The sequence below is a fragment of the Varanus komodoensis genome, unplaced genomic scaffold (genome assembly GCF_004798865.1).
Source record: "Varanus komodoensis strain SLA01 unplaced genomic scaffold, ASM479886v1 scaffold40, whole genome shotgun sequence".
In the NCBI taxonomy this organism is placed as follows: Eukaryota; Metazoa; Chordata; class Lepidosauria; order Squamata; family Varanidae; genus Varanus; species Varanus komodoensis.
Genome location: NW_025335942.1, coordinates 5,762,841 through 5,781,250, shown reverse-complemented (window position 1 = coordinate 5,781,250; position 18,410 = coordinate 5,762,841). Strand labels below are relative to the sequence as shown.

Genomic DNA, 18,410 nt, shown 5'->3' with positions numbered 1-18,410 from the left:
CCTGCGCAGAGGCTCCCTGGCGCACGCGGCGCGGCCTCCGGCTAAGCAGGGCCTCGTCGGGAGGAGACGGTGCTAGGCCGCGGACAGGCGCTGCTCGGGGCCGGGGCCGGGGCCGGGCCGTGGGCGGGCGCGGCCGGCCTGGCGCGGGCGATGGGCCGCAGGCAGCGCCACCGGCGGCAGCAGGAGCGGGAGCGCGACCGCGAGCGGGGCCCCGGGGTGAGCCGCGGCCTGGGAGGCCTCGCGGAGGCCGCGCTGGCGCTTCGGGGCGGGACGTACCACTGCGGCGGGGGCGCGGGGGGCGGCGGGCGCGTCCCGGGGAAGAGACCAATGGGGGCGCGGCGGCGGGGGGGGCGGCCGGGCCGGGCCAGAGCGGCTCGGCACGGCACGGCGCGCCTCACCGGGCCGGCTCGCGCTGTCTCCCGCAGGGCTGGCCCGAGGGCGGCTACCCGGAGATCGTGAAGGAGAACGCGCTGTTCGAGCGCTACTACGGCGGGCTGGGCATCGTGCCCGCGGGCGAGTGGGCGCGCTTCATGCAGGCGCTGCGGGAGCCGCTCCCGGCCACGCTGCGCATCACGGGCTACAAGAGGTGAGCCGCGCCGGCGCCCTTCGCTTTCCTTGCGACGACGACGGCCCTGCGGGGTAGGCCGGGCTGAGGCTGCGCGAGGGGCCCGAGCCCCCCCCCCCCCCGAGCTGCATGGCTGGGGGCGCGGACCTCCTGACTTGCAGTGCATCGCTCTGCCCACTGGCCTTCCTGCCCCCCCGTCGTAATTTACGGTGTCTCCTTTGGTAGTGATTTGCTTGAGAGGGGTAGGGCGACTTCATACTTTTCTCTTGCAAACGATGAATCCCCCCCCCCCGAACACACCACACACACACTTTCTCCCCTTCCTGCGTGGCTTGTCCAGATCTTTGGATGCGAGTCCATATGCGTCAATCTTGCATTGAAAATAATCTGTTGCAAAAATACTGGAATTAAATAGCCTTCTTGCTGCTGGGTATCTGGGCCGTTCTGGGGCATTGTAAGTAAGGGAGCTATGGGAAAGAGGTGCTGCTGTGTAAAAAGTGGGGCTGGGTTATTTGTGTCAGGCGTAGCGTGTTGTAACATGAATGCAGTTTGCTTGAAGAAGTTGCATGGCAGTGGCTTTGAGCCACACAACAGTTTGTACACCCCTGAAATGCCCATTTTGCAAAAAGCAATTACATGTTTTCTTTGGTACAAGATGCACCTGTCAGATTTGTTACTGGGGGGAGGAAACTATGTGATTGTGAATGATCTTTGTTGTAAACCAGCAGGCTGATTCAATTTGATGGCTGGTGATCATGTGATGTGTAATTTAGTCTTTATAGAAAAATTATCATTCATGCAAAGATGGATGGTTCAACATAGGTGCAATTAGGATTTTTTTGAGACTGGAAAAGTAGTGCTGTTGAAACAGTTGCACTGTGCTTTCCCCCACTCCTTCCCTGGTAATTCACCTTTTTTTCCTTTTGCAGCCATGCCAAAGAGATTCTCTACTGTTTGAAGGACAAATATTTCAAGGAATTAGAAAACCAGTTGGTAGATGGGCAGAAAATTGAAATGCCACAGCCCTTAAGCTGGTAAGATTATGTCTGTTCCTATGTTTCAGTAATCTTTCATGTAATTTAATTATTATCAGTAAGATTAACTGGTCTTTAATATCAGTATAAGAATAGACTGGTGGAGTTCAGAAGAATTGCTGAGAATTCTGGCTTGTCACTGATGAACCACGCTCTGGTACAAATTGGTTAGTCGGTCCTACTTTCTACCCCTTGCCAGTTGCAGTGGCTAAACTAATGATATAAATAGGCATCTAATCCATATATCAGGAATGAGAGTATTTTGTACTGTACCTTTTACATTCTATTGCTTTAATCAGATGTCTTTTTTTCTTTAATACGTTTGCTTTATCTCATTTATTATTCAAAATAATAGCATTCATATACAGACTGAATCCATGTGTATACACCTAAAAAGGAGACTTCAAGTACCATCTTGCAAAATTCTGGGTGTACCATATTCAGAGAACTTATTGTTTCATTAGGTATCCAGAAGAGTTAGCATGGCATACAAATTTAAGCAGAAAAGTCCTGCGGAAGTCCCCACTGCTAGAAAAATTCCATCACTTTCTGGTTAGCGAAACTGAATGTGTAAGTAGTAATGTTCCTTCGTTTCTTTTTCTGTTTGCACCTCACTGTGAAAATTTGTCTCCAGATTTTCTCCTGTCTCCACCCTTCCTTGCCTTAGGAAACTATGGGTAGCATATAAGCATGAATGACATTTAACCATAAAGAGAGTGTGCGGGAATGAGACAGGTCTTTATTGGCTTCTGATGGCCCCCCCAGATGGCACAAGCGTCCAAGTAGAATTTCTCTGGGCACAGTACAGTCTTTGTAGCATCTCTTTCTGGAGTTGCGACTTTCATGAACCTCTCCCTCTCCCCAAATCTACCTCTGCTTGCTCCTCACGTGAGAAGACACTCGACCAACTCACCCATAGAAGATGGCACTGATACCACCTCTAATTTTGATAGCACTTCGCACTTCTCGAAACACCACAGCTGACCCAAGTGGAGGAGCATCTGAGGCAGCTTTGTGTGACTCCTGGTGCAGCTTCCCCAGAGACGCTGCTTTATTAACAAGGGGTGGTTACAGACTAAAGCTGCTGCCAAGAAACACATCCATGGAGCATTATTCACTGGTGCCTCAGAGGCTGGCATCCAGCACCGGTGGGCCATCCTGCACAGAGAAACTGTTGATGCTGCAATATCTCCTGGGACATGGGCCTGTTTTGGGGTACTGGGTAGTGAACATGCTTCTCTGCCATGGTTTTCCAGGAGTTTGTGGCCTCTAGGGGGAGATTTATGGGCATTTATGCAAGCGTTTCAGGAAGGGGCTCTCTTCTGGAACTGGTTTTTGGAAGACAGAATGGCCACTGGCTGGTTCTTCACTGGCTCGCTTGTGACAATAAACGGCCCCACCATTCTTGGGGACCAGGTCCTCCTTGGGGACCAAGCATTTGCCCTTCAGCCCAAGTTTATGGCACCCTATGGAGCACCAAGAACCCCTAGGCAGAAGAACTTCAACTTCTGGATGTGGAAGGATGCATTGTTCCAAGTGTCACAGAGCGTGTGCAGGCTGGGGGGACTGATCCTTCAGGGTAACTCCGGCCTGGGTTGAGGGCGACACCATTCCCCTCGATGGCCAGCCGGCCAAAGGTCCCACCCAGCAAATGTGAGCACCGATGAAGCAACTGAGGAAGGGCTTGTTCAGCAGCCGTGGGGTGGATCCTATCCAAGCATCTACTTTGCTAAGGACTCAGCCGTGCCTCCGCCATTAGCTTAAGAGGCTTGGAATCACCTGGTTGCCTCTACAAAGAACTTGTTTAGCTACTTCCAGTGTTTCTGTTTTCTTCGGTGTATATAATCATAAGATGCAGTGTTTCGTTTCCTTTTGTTCGTTTGTTTCTTGGCTTTAGGGGAACATCAGTCGCCAGGAAGCTGTCAGTATGATTCCTCCTCTTCTGCTTAACGTGGAGCCCCATCATAAGGTACATTTCCATGCATGAGTCTTTTTGGGGAAGGTAACGTAAGTGGCTTTGTGCTAGGTCAGTGCTTTTATGTTGCATGTTTGTGTTGCACCCTCCATTTTAGCGATAACTGGAAATGTTCCATAATTGGTTTAGAAGCAAGATAGATAGATAGGTCTACGGTTTAGTTATCTGAGAATAAGATAAGGTGCTACCTCATGTTTCTCCGAGATGGAACTCCAAATAGTCCCAGTCAGGACACATTCTCCTCTTATTTCCTCTCATGCCAAAATCATTTACTGGTTTTCCTCGTTACAACACCTCTCTGTACCTTCATTCTTCCTCTCAAATAGAAATCAGGGTGCTACTTAATGTTTGGTTATTAAAATCACCCACAAAAGCATTTCATGGTGCTGGAACTTGCCCATGACTCCTGAATTGAATCATGCTGTACATGTTAGTGTCTGTTATTTATTTATTTATTTATTTATTTATTTATTTATTTATTAATTAAAACATTTTTATGCCGCCCCATTCGCCGAAGCCTCGGGGTGGCTTACAACAAAAAATTAAAAACTGGCTTCCCATTGAAGTCCGGGCCCAATTCAAGGTGTTGGTAATGACCTATAAAGCCCTAAACGGCTTGGGTCCTGGTTACCTGAAGGAGCGCTTACATCCTTATATGCCCAGCCGCCCCCTGAGATCGGCGGGAGAGGCCCTTCTCCGGGAGCCCTCCGTGGAAGAAGTTAGGAGGGTGGTTACTCAGAGGAGGGCTTTCTCAGCGGTGGCGCCTAAGTTATGGAATGCGCTCCCCAGAGAGGTCCGCCTGGCGCCGTCGTTATTTGTTTTTCGGCGCCAGGCGAAGACCTTTTTATTTAAGCAGTATTTTAAATGTTAATATTATTGAATTTTATTTGGCCAGGGCGGCTTGTTTTATAGTGTATGTTTTATATATTTGTATTTTATCTCTCTGTTCTTGGTAGATTCTGGATATGTGTGCTGCCCCCGGCTCCAAAACGGCGCAGCTTATTGAGATGTTGCATGCAGATATGGGTGTTCCTTTCCCAGGTAAGTGAGAGTACAGGTACAAGTGAATCATGCTTTACACTGAGAAGTGAAATTAATTCTCACACCATGAAGCCAGGCAGCTTAACCCTCAAACTTTCTTTACCATTCATGGTTGACTTTGGACTACAGTAATATATGCATGATTTATTCATAGGTGATGTCCCATTTAATCAAAAAGTGAAAGGTGCAAGTATTTTTTCTTTGGGTTTGCAGAAAAATCAGAAGTGGAACTTAAAAATCCAGTGTGCAGATAGGCCTTGACTGAGTTGTCTGTCATTAGAAACAACCTCAGATTGTCTTCTTGGAGCTCTTTGGCTATCTAGGGATTCTGCCTTGTCATTTAGCTTAGCGTGAATCCCTTGCTCAGTTACATATTATGCTTGTATAAAGCAGCAGGTATGTGTGTTCTTATCCCCATAATTAAGCCACACAATTGCTGCTGTTATTTCTGCATTTCCCAATAGCCAAACCTGTCTGTGAAACGCTAAATATAAATAAGAGTAAAAGCACACCATTTACTCAAGTTTTAACCTCAAGTCCATGCTGCTCTGCCTGCTATAAGCAACGGACAGTACAGTTCAGCCCACATGTAACTCATTTGGAGTTAAATGTCTCAGCACGGAGGGAAGTCTTGCCACCAAGGAGACGGTAACGTTGGCGCCAGCCGGGCCTTGTTGGGGAGATCATGCTGTAATAAGGGGGCTGTCACCAAGGGTTACATCGGAGGAAGGCCTCAGATGTTGAGTGTCGCGTCTAGGCAAGTTGCGACTGGAGGAGGAAGTCTTACCTGTGAGGCCCAAAACATTCCTTTAACCTGACGAGTTCAATCCTTCCCCCCGCAGAGGGATTTGTCATTGCGAACGACGTGGACAACAAGCGTTGCTATTTGCTAGTACATCAGGCAAAGAGGCTGAATAGCCCTTGCATCATGGTCGTAAATCACGATGCCTCCAGCATCCCAAATTTGCAGATCACCACCAACGGAAAGAGAGAAATCCTGTTCTATGACCGGATATTGTGTGATGTACCTTGCAGGTACGTTGTGCTTATTTTTCGTATTGCAGGCACTGTGCTGCCTTTGGACTAACTTTTTAAATAACCGCTGATAGACCTTTGCGTCACATTGAGAGAATGTGCGTTTGATGCTTTGGACAGGTTCGCATATCACAAGCACCCATCCTGGCGAATCACCCCAAAGGTTTCCCGAACGGCCAAGCAGAGGGTCGGGTTCATTCTGCTTGCCTCTTCCCCTCCCCTTGCTCCAGGCAGGATTCCGGGGGGCACCGCCTGGAGGAGTGGGGCTCCTCTCGTTCAGAGCTGTGATCACAGGCCAAGTTCATCTCGCCACGGTTGCCCAGCGCTTCGCTGCGCAAAAGGCTCCGATCCCAGAGCACAGCAGAGGTCAGGCACCCCCACCCGCTTCAGAGATCTGTGGAGCAGGAGGTGCGAGCACCTCTCTCACACTTTTGGGCCTAAGGGGTGGCAGGGGTGGCTGCTACCCGGCAGGGACAGCCTGGCTCCTCTGAATTGCCCCCTCCTGCCTGGGGGGAATCCTCTGTGGCCCAAGCAGGGCAGGGAGCAGCCGGCTGGAGGAGCACTGCCAGAAGAGGAGGCAGCAGTTCGCTGATTCCCCTGCGCCTGCCGGAGAGACTCATTCGGAGGCGCGTGTGGGGAAAGGGGGCTGAGCTAATTCCGGATGCTCCCAAAGGCCTGCCTAGCTTAGGCCTTTGCCCGCTTCTGCTGGAGAGACAGCTGGTCCAACAGGACTTGTGGGGGCAGCTCATCTTGCTTTCCTCCTCCTCTCGTGTTAGAGGTTGCATGCAGGGGTCTGTTGGGAGGGCAGGCCATGTCTCCACTGTGCTGGCTGTATTGTCTGAGTTCGAGCAACGGCACCAGCAGCCATGCAACGCAGTTACTATCTCCCAGTTTAATCTCTCTCACAGTTTACAACACTTGTGTGCACCTTCAAGATGTTTACGGAAAGGATGAAATCCAATGGGAACCCAGTGGTTGTTAGGCCAGAGTGCATAAGCTACATTGAGTTTTTTCCCTCAACCTTATTTGTTTACCATATTTGTTTAGAACAATCTTTTCGCAGTGTCTTGTTCATATTTTGAATCCTGGTAAGGATGGCATGTGCACTAGTTCAATATTGGGTAATAAAACATTGCCCTGATTTAAATGTTTTTCGAAATAGCGGAGATTTTGAAAAGTGAACCTTCATTTTATTATCAGTAAGACTTAAGCTTAAAAGGATTGGGAAAAGTACTTGCTTACATCCTTAATGTAGAGAAAAGTTTGTAACACCCCTATCTGAGGTGCCTTCCTCTATACAGTTTTGCTAAGGCTTTTCTACCCAAAGAATGGATTTCAACAGCATTCAAGTGACTTGTTGCCCAAACTGTGTTGCCCAAACTGGGCAGTTGAGAATCATGGACTTGGGGCCCGAGTGACAACTTTTTTGTCAAGTTTACAACTTGTGTTGCAGGTACATCAAGTTTGGCTCTGGTTGTGTTGGAATATAATCTGATTTCATTTGAATTAATGTGGAAATATTTCTTGCAGCGGAGATGGAACTATGAGAAAAAACATTGACGTATGGAAAAAATGGACTACCCAGAACAGCTTGCATCTACATGGGTAAAAAAAATACTGCTAATCTCACATCTTTAAAGTTAAGAAAGGGATAAAAAGACCATGTATGATGAAGGAAGGTACTTAGACCAAGGGCCGGCCTGCCACCCCATTGCTAGAGCTTTGTGGAAATAAAAGTTGTAAAGGTAAAATTTCTTACTCTTTTGGTCACTTAATTTTATGTTTCAGCGTCTGATGAAGCTCAAACAAGTAACTTGGCCCAAAAACTAAATATAAGAGAGAAATGGTATTTAATTAATCAAAATAATTTCCTCATAGGCAGTTTAAAAATTCCTATAAAATAGAATGGTGAATCGAATGTCAGTGCTATGACCAGAGAGGAATGGGTTCAACTCCTTAGTCATGGGTGTCATTAGATCATGGGCCAGTCATGCATTCTCAGCGCAGTCTATCTTACAGGGTTGCTGTATGAATAAACCGGTAAAGGGTGGAAGTATGCATCCTGTCCACAGTTCCTTGCAGGAAGTTGCGGGGGGAATAAAAAAGCAACATTTAAAAAGAATTACGTTGAAATGCCCTGCAAACTGCCTTGTGCAAGGTTTATGAGCTGCTAACTGGTTTATCAAAATGCTTCGTGTGCAGATTGCAATTAAGGATTGCAACACGTGGAGTTGAGCAGCTGGCAGAAGGCGGCCGGATGGTGTACTCGACCTGTTCGTTGAATCCTGTCGAAAACGAAGCTGTCATTGCCTCTCTGCTGGAGAAAAGCGAAGGTGTGTGTGGCTCGTCCCTTTAGTTTCGTCATCCAGTGAGAAAGAAAATAACAGGTGAAACATGCTCAGACTGATGTGGAAATCGGGTTTGCCCTTTTGTTTGACTGCCCAGAACAGTTCATTCTTAGCTGAACGTTCTGCCTTGCGCAGAACAGCGGTACCTCGGCTCACGAACTTAATCCGTTCCAGGATTCTTGGTCGTGAGCCAAGTCAAATTTCCCCATAAGGTTCAATGTAAATAAGGTAAATCCATTCTGTAATTACTTTTTTTTTTTTTTTGCTCACAAAAATTTGAAGCAAAGTGACACCTACAAAGATCTTGGCCATCTTTCCCCTCTGCCCCCCCCCCCCGGTGAGTGTGCTGGGTGGGGGAGACGGTCGCAATTGTGGGCGCGCTGGGGGGAGATGGGCACGATTGTGGTCGCACTTGTGCAGGGAAGACGGGCGCAATCACGGCCATCTCCCCCACCCCCCGAGCATGATCGTGGCCATCTCCCCCCCCCCCCGCAAGCACGACCACGGTCACGTCCGTGTAGGGAGGTCAGGCGCGATTGCCACCCAATGCGGAGTTTGCGACCTGCAGCAAATTCTTAATGAAATTTCTTTTCACAACCCAATTTGGTTGTGAACTGAGGCGTTCATGAGCCGAGGTGCCACTCTATATTTTTTCCTGGAAATTCACCTTTATACTTGTGTTGCTGTTTCGTTCTGTTCCGTAGACGTTGCATCTGAGTCAATGTGTTGGACACTTTGAAGGGGCCGTCAGTGCTATATAATACTTTAGTGCTTATAGCAGTAGAGGAAATCTCCAGACATGGCGGAAAACCACATACGGACCACTTGTGAATTTCTGGAGCTCTCCTGAAAGCATTCCTCCAGCATTCTCCTTGAATTATTTAGTCAGAAAATGAAGTCTATTTCTCCCTGCTTAAATTCTCACTTAGCTTCTGCTTCCATTTTTATGCAAGGAGCAGAGGACAATAAAGGGGGGAAAAAAGACTTCAGCCAGCTCAAATGGAAGAGGAATTGTGGCTGGGAGATGCTCTTTCTATTTCAATTTAAGTAGCAGCATTTAAATGGCAAATGCAGTCAGTTGCTCTCTCTGTGTGCAGAAGTACAGATTAAAAATCTGCCTTTTAAAGATCGGCATGTTTAAAGAGCCCTGTAAGTGCAAACCATGCCATGGCTGTGTCTTGGCCAGTTTGATCTGCACATTTCAACATTCTTACTTACAGATTGTTTAGACCTGCCCTAGCATTCCAAATGCACTTCCTTATGGTAGTCTTATTTCCCCCCCCCACCCGCAAAAGGTGCCTTAGAACTTGCTGATGTCTCTTCTGAGCTGCCCGGGTTGAGGAGGATGCCTGGGGTCACACAGTGGAAGGTAAGTTGGCAAAAGTGCCTGTCATCATATAACTGTAATCATGCTTTAGCCAAGAGATAAAGCAGGGATTGCACTAGTTCAAAAATCCAAGACACTTCACAGTACGGTCGCTTTGTATGAAGATAAAGGTAAAGGTTTCCTCTTGACATTAAGTCCAGTCATGCCTGGCTCCAGGGGGTGGTGCCCATCTCCGTTTCCCAGCCGAGGGAGCCAGCGTTTGTCCGCAGACAGTCTCCATGGTCGTGTGGCCGGCATGACTAAACACTGAAGTGCACGGAACGCTGCTACCTGCCCACCGAAGTGGCACCTTTTTATCTACTTGCATTTGCATGCTTTCGAACTGCAAGGTGGGCAGGAGCTGGGACGGAGCAACGGGAGCTCACCCCGTTGTGCAGATTCGAACCGGCGACCTTCCGATCAACCAGCCCAGCAGCACAGCGGTTTAAACCACTGCGCCACCTGCAGTCCCTTGATGAAGATAGCAAGTGGCAGTAAACCCCAGGTCAGGGCATTTAATTCCTCTGTCTTGGTACTGGGCTTAGGTGGCTTTCCAAACTGGGAAATGGAGGCCTTTCCCAGCCATGCAGCCTGAGTTAAACTAGTGCTAGGGACTGAACGTCTCACCCTCTAGCGATGGAGCCTGTCCCTAAGCAAGGCAGCACTTCTGGCTCATAGCCAGGCTGTTGCGGGCCCCCCCTGAACCGCGGGGCCACTGCGTGATCGCTTGTTGTTCATCCCTCTGCATCTCCGTTCACATGTGCTTTGAATGTGCAGCCTCTTCTTGGGCCAGGTGGGATGTTTGCGTCATATCAAAGCCACGCACTGTGGGATCAGTGTGGGATAGCCAGCCCACCGTTAATCTCCGAGTAGTTCCAGCATGACCTGTGGGTCCCTGAACCGAAGCTCAGCTCACAGCGTCTGGGGTAGTCTTTGTTGAAGCCAGTCAGAGCTCACATATTCAAAATGGCGGCAGCGCCCCAACTCAGCCACAGGTGAAACAAGTCTGTGTCTTTTGAGAGAGAGGGAAGAAGTCGTTGCTTTGTTAACTCAGTGGCAGTCTGAAAGGCAATGGATTTTTTTTACCTAGGTGATGACGAAAGATGGTCAGTGGTTTGAGGACTGGAAAAGCGTACCCTCCAAGTTGCAAACTCAGATCCGGCCCACCATGTTTCCCTTAAAAGATGAAGAGAAACTTAAAGCATTACATTTGGAGCACTGGTACGTACTGTTGCTGCAGCTGAAAATGCCGGTGCACAACACACCTTTGTGTGTCTGCTTTTTTCTCTGTCCGGGTAACTTATTGGAGTTCTTCTCTAGAGGTTGCAGAATTAATAGGGTATTCTTGAGTTCAGGATTATCATAGCATCATAGAATAATCATGAAATTATTTACTTAACAATTATTAAATTAGTTACTTAATTTAATAAGCACAATTTCTGGGGGCTTGGAAAACTGGCTCAGAATACAGGTCAGAAATAGGTTTGGGGGCACGACTGCTAGTTTGCGGTTCTGCATTGTAGGAATATTCCTCCAGCACACAGAAAGCTAAGGGTGTGCTTGTTGCATACTTGTTGTGTGACTTGAGAGGTATTTTGGGGAATTTCTGGTTCTGTGGAAATGCACAAAACTAGATTAGCTTGTTTTAAAGCAAAAAATGCTGCCGTTACTGTTAGCACTCCATTTATTTTCTTCCTTTTTGCCTGTGAGCTCAAGGTAGTTCACTATTTAAAATAGCAGCTTGCAGTTTAATAGACATGATGCAAAAGATAGAGGGACAGGGCGAGAAAAGTGAAGAAATTCATGTGCCGCAGCTGCTGCTTTTGAGCATTCTGAGAGGGAAAGAGCCACATGGCAGCTGCTTCCATCCGCATGAGTGGAATAGAGCTTGACTTTTTCAACTCGCTGCTGGATAGAGAAAGACCTAGGAGAAGGGGGGCAGTCTTGCAGTCTGAGAGGTCTAGATGGACAACAGTGAGGGTCTTTCTCAAGAAAGCTAGCCTCCAACTTGATCTGCTGCTCAGGTTCTTAATGTCCATTCAGTAATTAGGCACAGGATCCAGCATGTAATAGGATAACCCGTGGACTGAACAGAGTTTGGTTTGGGGCTTTTTGAAGGTACCAATCATGCAGAAATGGAGGTGATGCAGGCATACTTCATATGGATCGAAAGCTGTTAACTTTAAATACCTAGGATGCCAAAAATCATTCTGAATGAATCCCCAAGCAGAGTGTGTTTGTATGTAATGTTGACCATAGTTCAGTATCAAAAGAATGAGCCGAAATAAACCATGGACTCCTGTAGGGTTTTTTCCCTTCTCCAGCACAGCTGCAAAGACGAGTATAAGAATATTCAGTTTTTGGCTTAGATAAACAAAAGCTTGTCTAGTTCTCCAAACCTGGTTTATTTTAACTATGTCGTCTTCCACCAAACCACATCAGTCTGGTTTATGAAATCAGCTTCTTTGAACAAACCATAGTTAAAAGTAACCTCAGTATAGAGTCCAGTCAGTTAATGTAAAGCATAATCTTCCAGTTTCCTTCCTGTATGGGGGAGCAGGGAACATACAAGCTACCTGCTTGCTGCAGCCCTTCCTCATAATGCTAAACCATGTTTTAACATTATGTTGAACTTTCTCAGTGTAAGAGAACTATATTTCCAACTTGCGCTAAATGCTATATATTCTTATCATATCGGCATAAGCTGGGTTATTCTATAAAGATATCACATAAGTTTATGTTACACAGGGTTACATAATCACATTGGTCTTTTTTAATTTTGCTATGTGCTGCTACTCTAAAGCAACCAAATACTATGAAATACTTCCATCGACTCCAACTCTGTGTCTGATAGCTTAGTTAGATAGACAATGGAAAACTAACCAATTTAGAATTGATTTTGATTGCATGGTGCTTTTTAAAAATTTCATCAGAAGACGAATCTCTTTTGTTTATAAACTGGACTTAGATTTTTTTTCTGGCATTGTGGAAAAATACGTATCCTGACACTAAATGTGTGTTCTTTATCTAGCCTCAGAATTTTGCCACATCATCAAAATACTGGAGGTTTCTTTGTAGCTGTATTAATTAAAAAATCTCCCATGCCATGGAATAAACGTCAACCCAAGGTAATATTTGGCTGTGTAAGTACGTTCTTGAAAACTTTCCCAAGATGTGTTGAAAGGAAGGCCAGGTTCCAAAAATCCTCAGAACTAGTTATAGATGCCTAAGGAACCATGAGCTTGTGTGTCAAGGAAAGGAAAGGAAAGGAAAGGAAAGGAAAGGAAAGGAAAGGAAAGGAAAGGAAAGGAAAGGAAAGGAAAGGTCTATATCCCACAGTGGCAAACTCTTTTTGAAACTGATTGGCAAGGGAATTTTCAAGTGCAGTTTATAGGAAGTGGGAAGAAAGAAAAATGTCCCATTGGGCACCCTAAATCCATGAGCCTCCATAAATCTTTGGAACCTGGCCATAATATTATCATGGAATAATTTATTATTTTTGCAGGTTCTGCAGACTGCCATGACCACATACCAATTCATCTCCAGAAATGTACATTTTACAAATGCATATTTGCACATAGTTGGTGTAGTTAGTGAAAGTAAATGCAATGTATGTCGAAGTGAAAGGTGGAGTGTCACGAAATTTCTTACACGTGGCTGTGTCCAGCGGTAGCTCTTCTCTCTGGAGCATCTGTCCTTCGTTCACTCATTTCTTGTTGCTGCCAACCCACTGCATTTCATTGAAATAAAAACAGTAGCACCTTAAAGGTTTTATTAGGGCCCCAGCTCTGGTGGACTACAGGCCCTTTCACCGCGAGCCTTCTCAGGAGCATCTCCGGGTGACAACACCGTCGGCCTTTGCTGCCGCAGTGAAAGTTCACTGTATGCGCTTTTTGTGCGCATTCTAGGTCCAGGCACATTTCATTCCCTCCTGACGTCACCGCTTGTGATCCTTCCCATGGGAGCCATGCGTGCCTCTGTGCATTGCAGCAGAGAATAACCCTTTATGCACTGAGTGACGTGAACTCTGAAAGCACTTGCCATAGTGCAAGCTTTCAGTTGCAACAAGGCTTTTTATGTCCGCTGCTTCCCTGGATGTTCTGAGCGACCCTCCCATTGCATTGCAAGGCCTGGAATGTCGGGCTTTATCTTATGTTCCGCTCACTTGTTCTGGCCTGAATTACCTGATGGGAAAAGTTGACCTCACACTGAGACCAACTGGTCTTTGAGAAACCAGTTCTCAAAGATTCTTTCTAACAGGAAGTACAGATTCTTTCTAACAAGTTTTACAAGCATTTCCAGAAAATATTGTGAACTACTGTGTAGGAACATAGATGTGGATAAATGTGAGCTTTTTACTAGTAGTGCTTACCAAAGTTAAGCACTTTTAAACGCACATATTTAAGATTGTCACATGCAATGTTGGACCATATCTGGATGTTAAGCTGCCTAGATGTTAAACTGAAAAACATCTGCATGAAGTTTGTGTGTCTTCCACCGTGCATAACTCAGCATTTAAACCATGCATTTGGATGTCATTGGGAGACCCGAGATGCACACGAAGGGTTAGATAACAATTTATATGCAACTTTTGAGAACTTCTTTGTCTCATGGTTTTAAATCATGGGAAAGCCTCTAAAATTTTATATTGAGAGACTATAGTGCCGAAGGTATAAAAATATGTTACCAGAGATAGTCTCCACTGCAGATTTGGACTTGGCTTAGTTTATAGTTCCAGTATTTAAGAAGCCTTTGGCTGCCAGTTAGGCATCTTCAGGGCTGTTCATTTGACATCTGTAGGGGCCTAGTAAGAAGCTACTTCATTCCATGCTTAGACTTTGGTGTGAAAAGATGATCTCGTAGCTGATTACCATCCCATAAATTAGGGATCACAGTTTGAATTGTCTTATTGTTACTAAGCATGCCTAAAAAAACAACACATTTCACTCCCTGCCCGAAAGGCCTAAACATACCTTTTTCAGGCTAGATCCTGAATCCTGAATTGCAACAGATCAGCTACGCAGCCAGAGGCATAAGTTCTTTGCAGATTTTTAGTCTTTAGTATTAAGCAAAAGTGATAAAGGTCAGGAAGAGTTCGAAGGCAAACAGGCATTCTTGGTACAGCAATGTGTATCTCAAGCAATAGTTCCGAGGGGGACCGGATTCAAGGCAGAGAAGATTTCAGGATCAGGCATGGCGAGGGACTTTTCCAAGACACTTTAATTTTTCAACAGTTCTTATAGTTCCTCTTAGAGTCCACCCATCCCGACAGGATGGTCTTGTTTCTTACTGTGAACTCCAACTCTTGGGCCATCTCTCGCTGATGTCTCCGTCCTAGAGTCAGCTCCTGGCCCTGCTCCCCAGCTTGGTCCTCAGGAAAGCTCCCAGGTTGTTGTCGATCCAGGGATGCTCTCAAAACTGGTTCTGGTTTTGGCTGCTAAGCCAGCTATCTGGGGGGCACAAGGAAAAATGAGCTCCCAGCTTCCTGACAGCTCAAGCAGATTCTAAATCTTGGTGCTCCATCTCTGAATCTGACGCTTGCTCTTGAGTTCATGGAAAGCAGAAGGGCTTGGCCTGGCCTGAGAGTCTCCTTACTCTCAAAACTAGTCCTGGACTTAGAATTTTTCTGGGCATCTGTATGGTGTATGTATCTTTCATCTCAAACATTGCAGGTGCGTACCTTGTATGCTGTTTTTGTGTATTGTTGAGCAAAAACTAAGTATACTTTAGCACTGAATGATATATTTTGTTTATCACGCAGATCACTCTGGCCCAAGTTACATTGCTTTAATCACCACTCACTCTCTGGGTGATATGCAAGTTATTTTCTACAATAAATACTACTTTTTTCCCCTAAAATTATCAGTTAAAAGACTCCTCCTTAGTGTACCACCCTCAGCCGGTCCCTGGCTAGGGCAAACCCCAGGTGGACCCCAGACCCCGAGTCAAAAGGAGCCTGAGACGAGACTTGGAGGCCAAACCAGCTTTGTTCTAGTACACTATAGAATAAAGGGAGACAAAAGGGAATTAAGAGCCCAAATCAGATTCTCGAAAGTTGCGCCCTAGTATGTGCATTTTATACCCTAAGTAAGCAATTAGCTCACCTAATGCATCAGCACATCAGTGTATGCACCCCTGCCCTTGCTGTTCGCTTCAAAGAGTCCTTTCTTCTGCCAGGGACAGGACATTTCCCATATCTGTTTCTTACCTCCTTCGAGATTCACACAGACTTGCCATGTTCTCACCCCCTGCACAGCTGTGGGTTACACAAAGTTCATTTCGTTCTTACCTCCCCTCCCTTCTGGGGCAGTACAACTGGTGCCTTTCCTATGTGGCCTCCCTCTGGCCAACTACTTTTTGGGTGCTGTGATTGGCAACAACAGGGTCCGCAATATTCTGAAGATGACACGGATTTTGATGGTGCTGTTGATGAAGCATTGTTACTAGAGTGAGTTATGTTTGTGTTTTGATGTGTAGAAGAAAAGCAGTTTATTTGATGGTCAGCAAAGACCCTTAGCCAGTAATGACTAGTAGGAAGACGTCTGAAAGCCACTGCTGTAAGTTATAACCATCAGATACATTTTTCAGGTATTGTAATTTGCTCCTTTTGTTTTGGAATAGTTTCAGCAACGCACACCCCAGAAGACCGAAGAAATATCACCTCCCTCTACAGAACACAGTTCTTCAGAAACTGTTGAAGGCCTTGTTGCCACGGAAGCAAAAGATGGAGACTCCTTGGTAACGGAGAATGCTGAGAACAAGAAGGATGGAGTTTGTGGGTAAAAAACTCCCTATAAATTAAGGCTGCTGTTTTAAAAGCAGTTGAACCACTGATCTATGTGCGCACATAGGACATCTGAGATGTCTTGTTTTCCTTTCCTGTCAGAGGTTTGAGATCATGCTGGTCTTTATAGGTTAGAAGGAATGCTTAGTTTGCCACTTCCTGGAAACACAGGGAGTCTCCAGATAAAAAGCAAAAGACTTTTTATGTCTTTTCATCCACAAGAGCAAAAAACACACAATTTCTGCAACATGAATAATTTAGGCAAACCAGACAGTTGGTAAATTCTTTGCACAGTTTCTTTTGCTTGCAAATGCTACAGAAATTGTCTCTAAAAACATTTTAAAATGCTGGGACTGAAAGAGGCTCCCAAAGCATTTAGTATGGCTTTGTCTTCTAATTAATACTTTCTGAATAAATGCATATTGGATCTTCTGTACCTACACCCAAACATGTAGGTGGTATTCCCAAACATGATGGCAGTATTGAGGGAACTAGAAAGCTCAGAATCACCTGCAAACAAAAGCACCTACCTGGTGGTGAGCATCTAAGTCAGGTGTAGAATGTTCTTCTGTTCACCTAACATCATTTTGGAGAAGCTCGAAGGTCACATTCTAGTAATGGGTGGCCAAAATACTAGTGTATTTTAGTTTAAAGCTCTTACTGTTAGTAATTTAAAATTTGAAGAGACCTCTCAGGCTCTTAAAGATGGGGGACAAGCACAGAATCTGAGAAACCAAATGATTGGTGGTCTGAGGAAAGTGGGTGGGCCCAGGATAGGCGGTATAGCCATCTGAGAGACCAATGGTAGAACCTGGATCTATCCATTTTTCTTTTAGGCCTCCACCATCTAAAAAAATGAAGCTTTTTGGATTCAAGGAAGATCCATTTGTGTTCCTTTCTGAAGAAGACCCTCTGTTTCCACCTATACAGTAAGATAAGGTCTTTCCTTATTTTTTCAAGTAATAGTTTCTATGCTAAGTCCCAGTTCTAGGCCAGGTTTGGTTGGGCTGAGTCAAGTTAGCACCTCAATGAAAAAAGGGAAGGGACCCACGGGGCCTATTCTTGCTAAACAGCAGCAAATCATAGTGAATCAGCCCACAATTTGCTGGGTCCAATTCTAATGTAGCTGCCGTTTTGCACAATAAACCTATTTTTGGCTGAGTCATGAGGTGTGAACCCCGACACCATGGGTTATTCATGGGTGAAACAGCCAACAGTTGACTCACTGATTAGTTCTTCACACTAGCCCTCTAACATTCGCATATTATAAATCAGCCTCTGATCTGGCTAATTGGAGGTTTATTTTGCAAGGCAGAAATAACATGTTGTTGTTGCTAGTTGCAAAGTTGTGTCCGACCCATCACGACTCCATGGACAACATTCCTCCAGGCCTTCCTGTCCTCCACCTTCCCCTGGAATCCACTTAGGCTCACAGCGACTGCTTCAGTGGCTCCATCCAGCCACCTCATCCTCTGCCATCCCCTTCTTCTTTTGCTATCTATTGTTCCCAGCATTAGGCTCTTCTCCAGGGAGTCCTTCCTTCTCATTAGGTGGCCAAACTATTTGAGTTTCAACTTCAATATCTGGCCTAAGGAGCAGTCAGGGTTGATCTCCTCTAGGACTGACTGGTTTGATCATCTTGCAGTCCAAGGGACTCGCAGGAGTCTTCTCCAGCACCACAATTAAAGGCTTTAATCCTTTTGCGCTCAGCCTTCCTTATGGTCCAGCTTTCACAGCCATACATTGCAACTGGGAAAACCATCGCCTTGACTATATGCACTTTTGTCAGCAGGGTGATGTCTCTGCTTTTTAGTATGCTTCCCCATCTGTTTGCCAGGAAGTGATAGGACCAGATGCCATATCTTCGTTTTCTTAAAGTCACGTTTCAGCCCAACTTTTATGCTCTCCTCCACCCACATCAAGAGGTTCTATAGTTCCTCTTCACTTTCTGCCATGAGGGTGGTATCATCTGCATATCTGCATATCTACTGTATATTCATCAGGGATATGATTTAGGTCATACCTGAGTGGCCTAGTGCTTTTTCCCTACTCTCTTCAATTTAAGCCTAAATTTTGCAACGAGAAGCTCATGATCTGAGCCACAGTCGGCTCCTGGCCTAGTTTTTACTGACTGTATAGAGCTTCTCCATCTTTGGCTGCAGGGCACATAGTCAGTCTGATTTCTGTGTTGACCGTCTGGTGATGTCCATGTGTAGAGTCGTCTCTTGGGTTGTTGGAAAAGAGTGTTTGCTATGACCATCT

The 18,410-nt window shown here is 46.0% G+C and overlaps 1 protein-coding gene across 1 annotated transcript in view; it reads left to right on the top strand.

The window, feature by feature from the left end:
- The first annotated feature begins 141 nt into the window (after nt 1-141).
- Nucleotides 142-18,410, top strand: part of NSUN2 (NOP2/Sun RNA methyltransferase 2) — a 26,947-nt gene continuing 8,678 nt past the window's right edge. The window contains exons 1-14 of the mRNA XM_044442905.1: nt 142-216; nt 426-586; nt 1,495-1,599; nt 2,064-2,169; nt 3,497-3,568; nt 4,531-4,615; nt 5,458-5,650; nt 7,181-7,255; nt 7,853-7,983; nt 9,294-9,367; nt 10,455-10,585; nt 12,396-12,492; nt 15,986-16,143; nt 16,985-17,077. Of these exons, the coding sequence (XP_044298840.1) occupies nt 151-216; nt 426-586; nt 1,495-1,599; nt 2,064-2,169; nt 3,497-3,568; nt 4,531-4,615; nt 5,458-5,650; nt 7,181-7,255; nt 7,853-7,983; nt 9,294-9,367; nt 10,455-10,585; nt 12,396-12,492; nt 15,986-16,143; nt 16,985-17,077 (1,547 nt within the window). The 5' untranslated portion in view covers nt 142-150. The remainder of the gene's footprint in view (nt 217-425; nt 587-1,494; nt 1,600-2,063; nt 2,170-3,496; nt 3,569-4,530; nt 4,616-5,457; nt 5,651-7,180; nt 7,256-7,852; nt 7,984-9,293; nt 9,368-10,454; nt 10,586-12,395; nt 12,493-15,985; nt 16,144-16,984; nt 17,078-18,410) is intronic.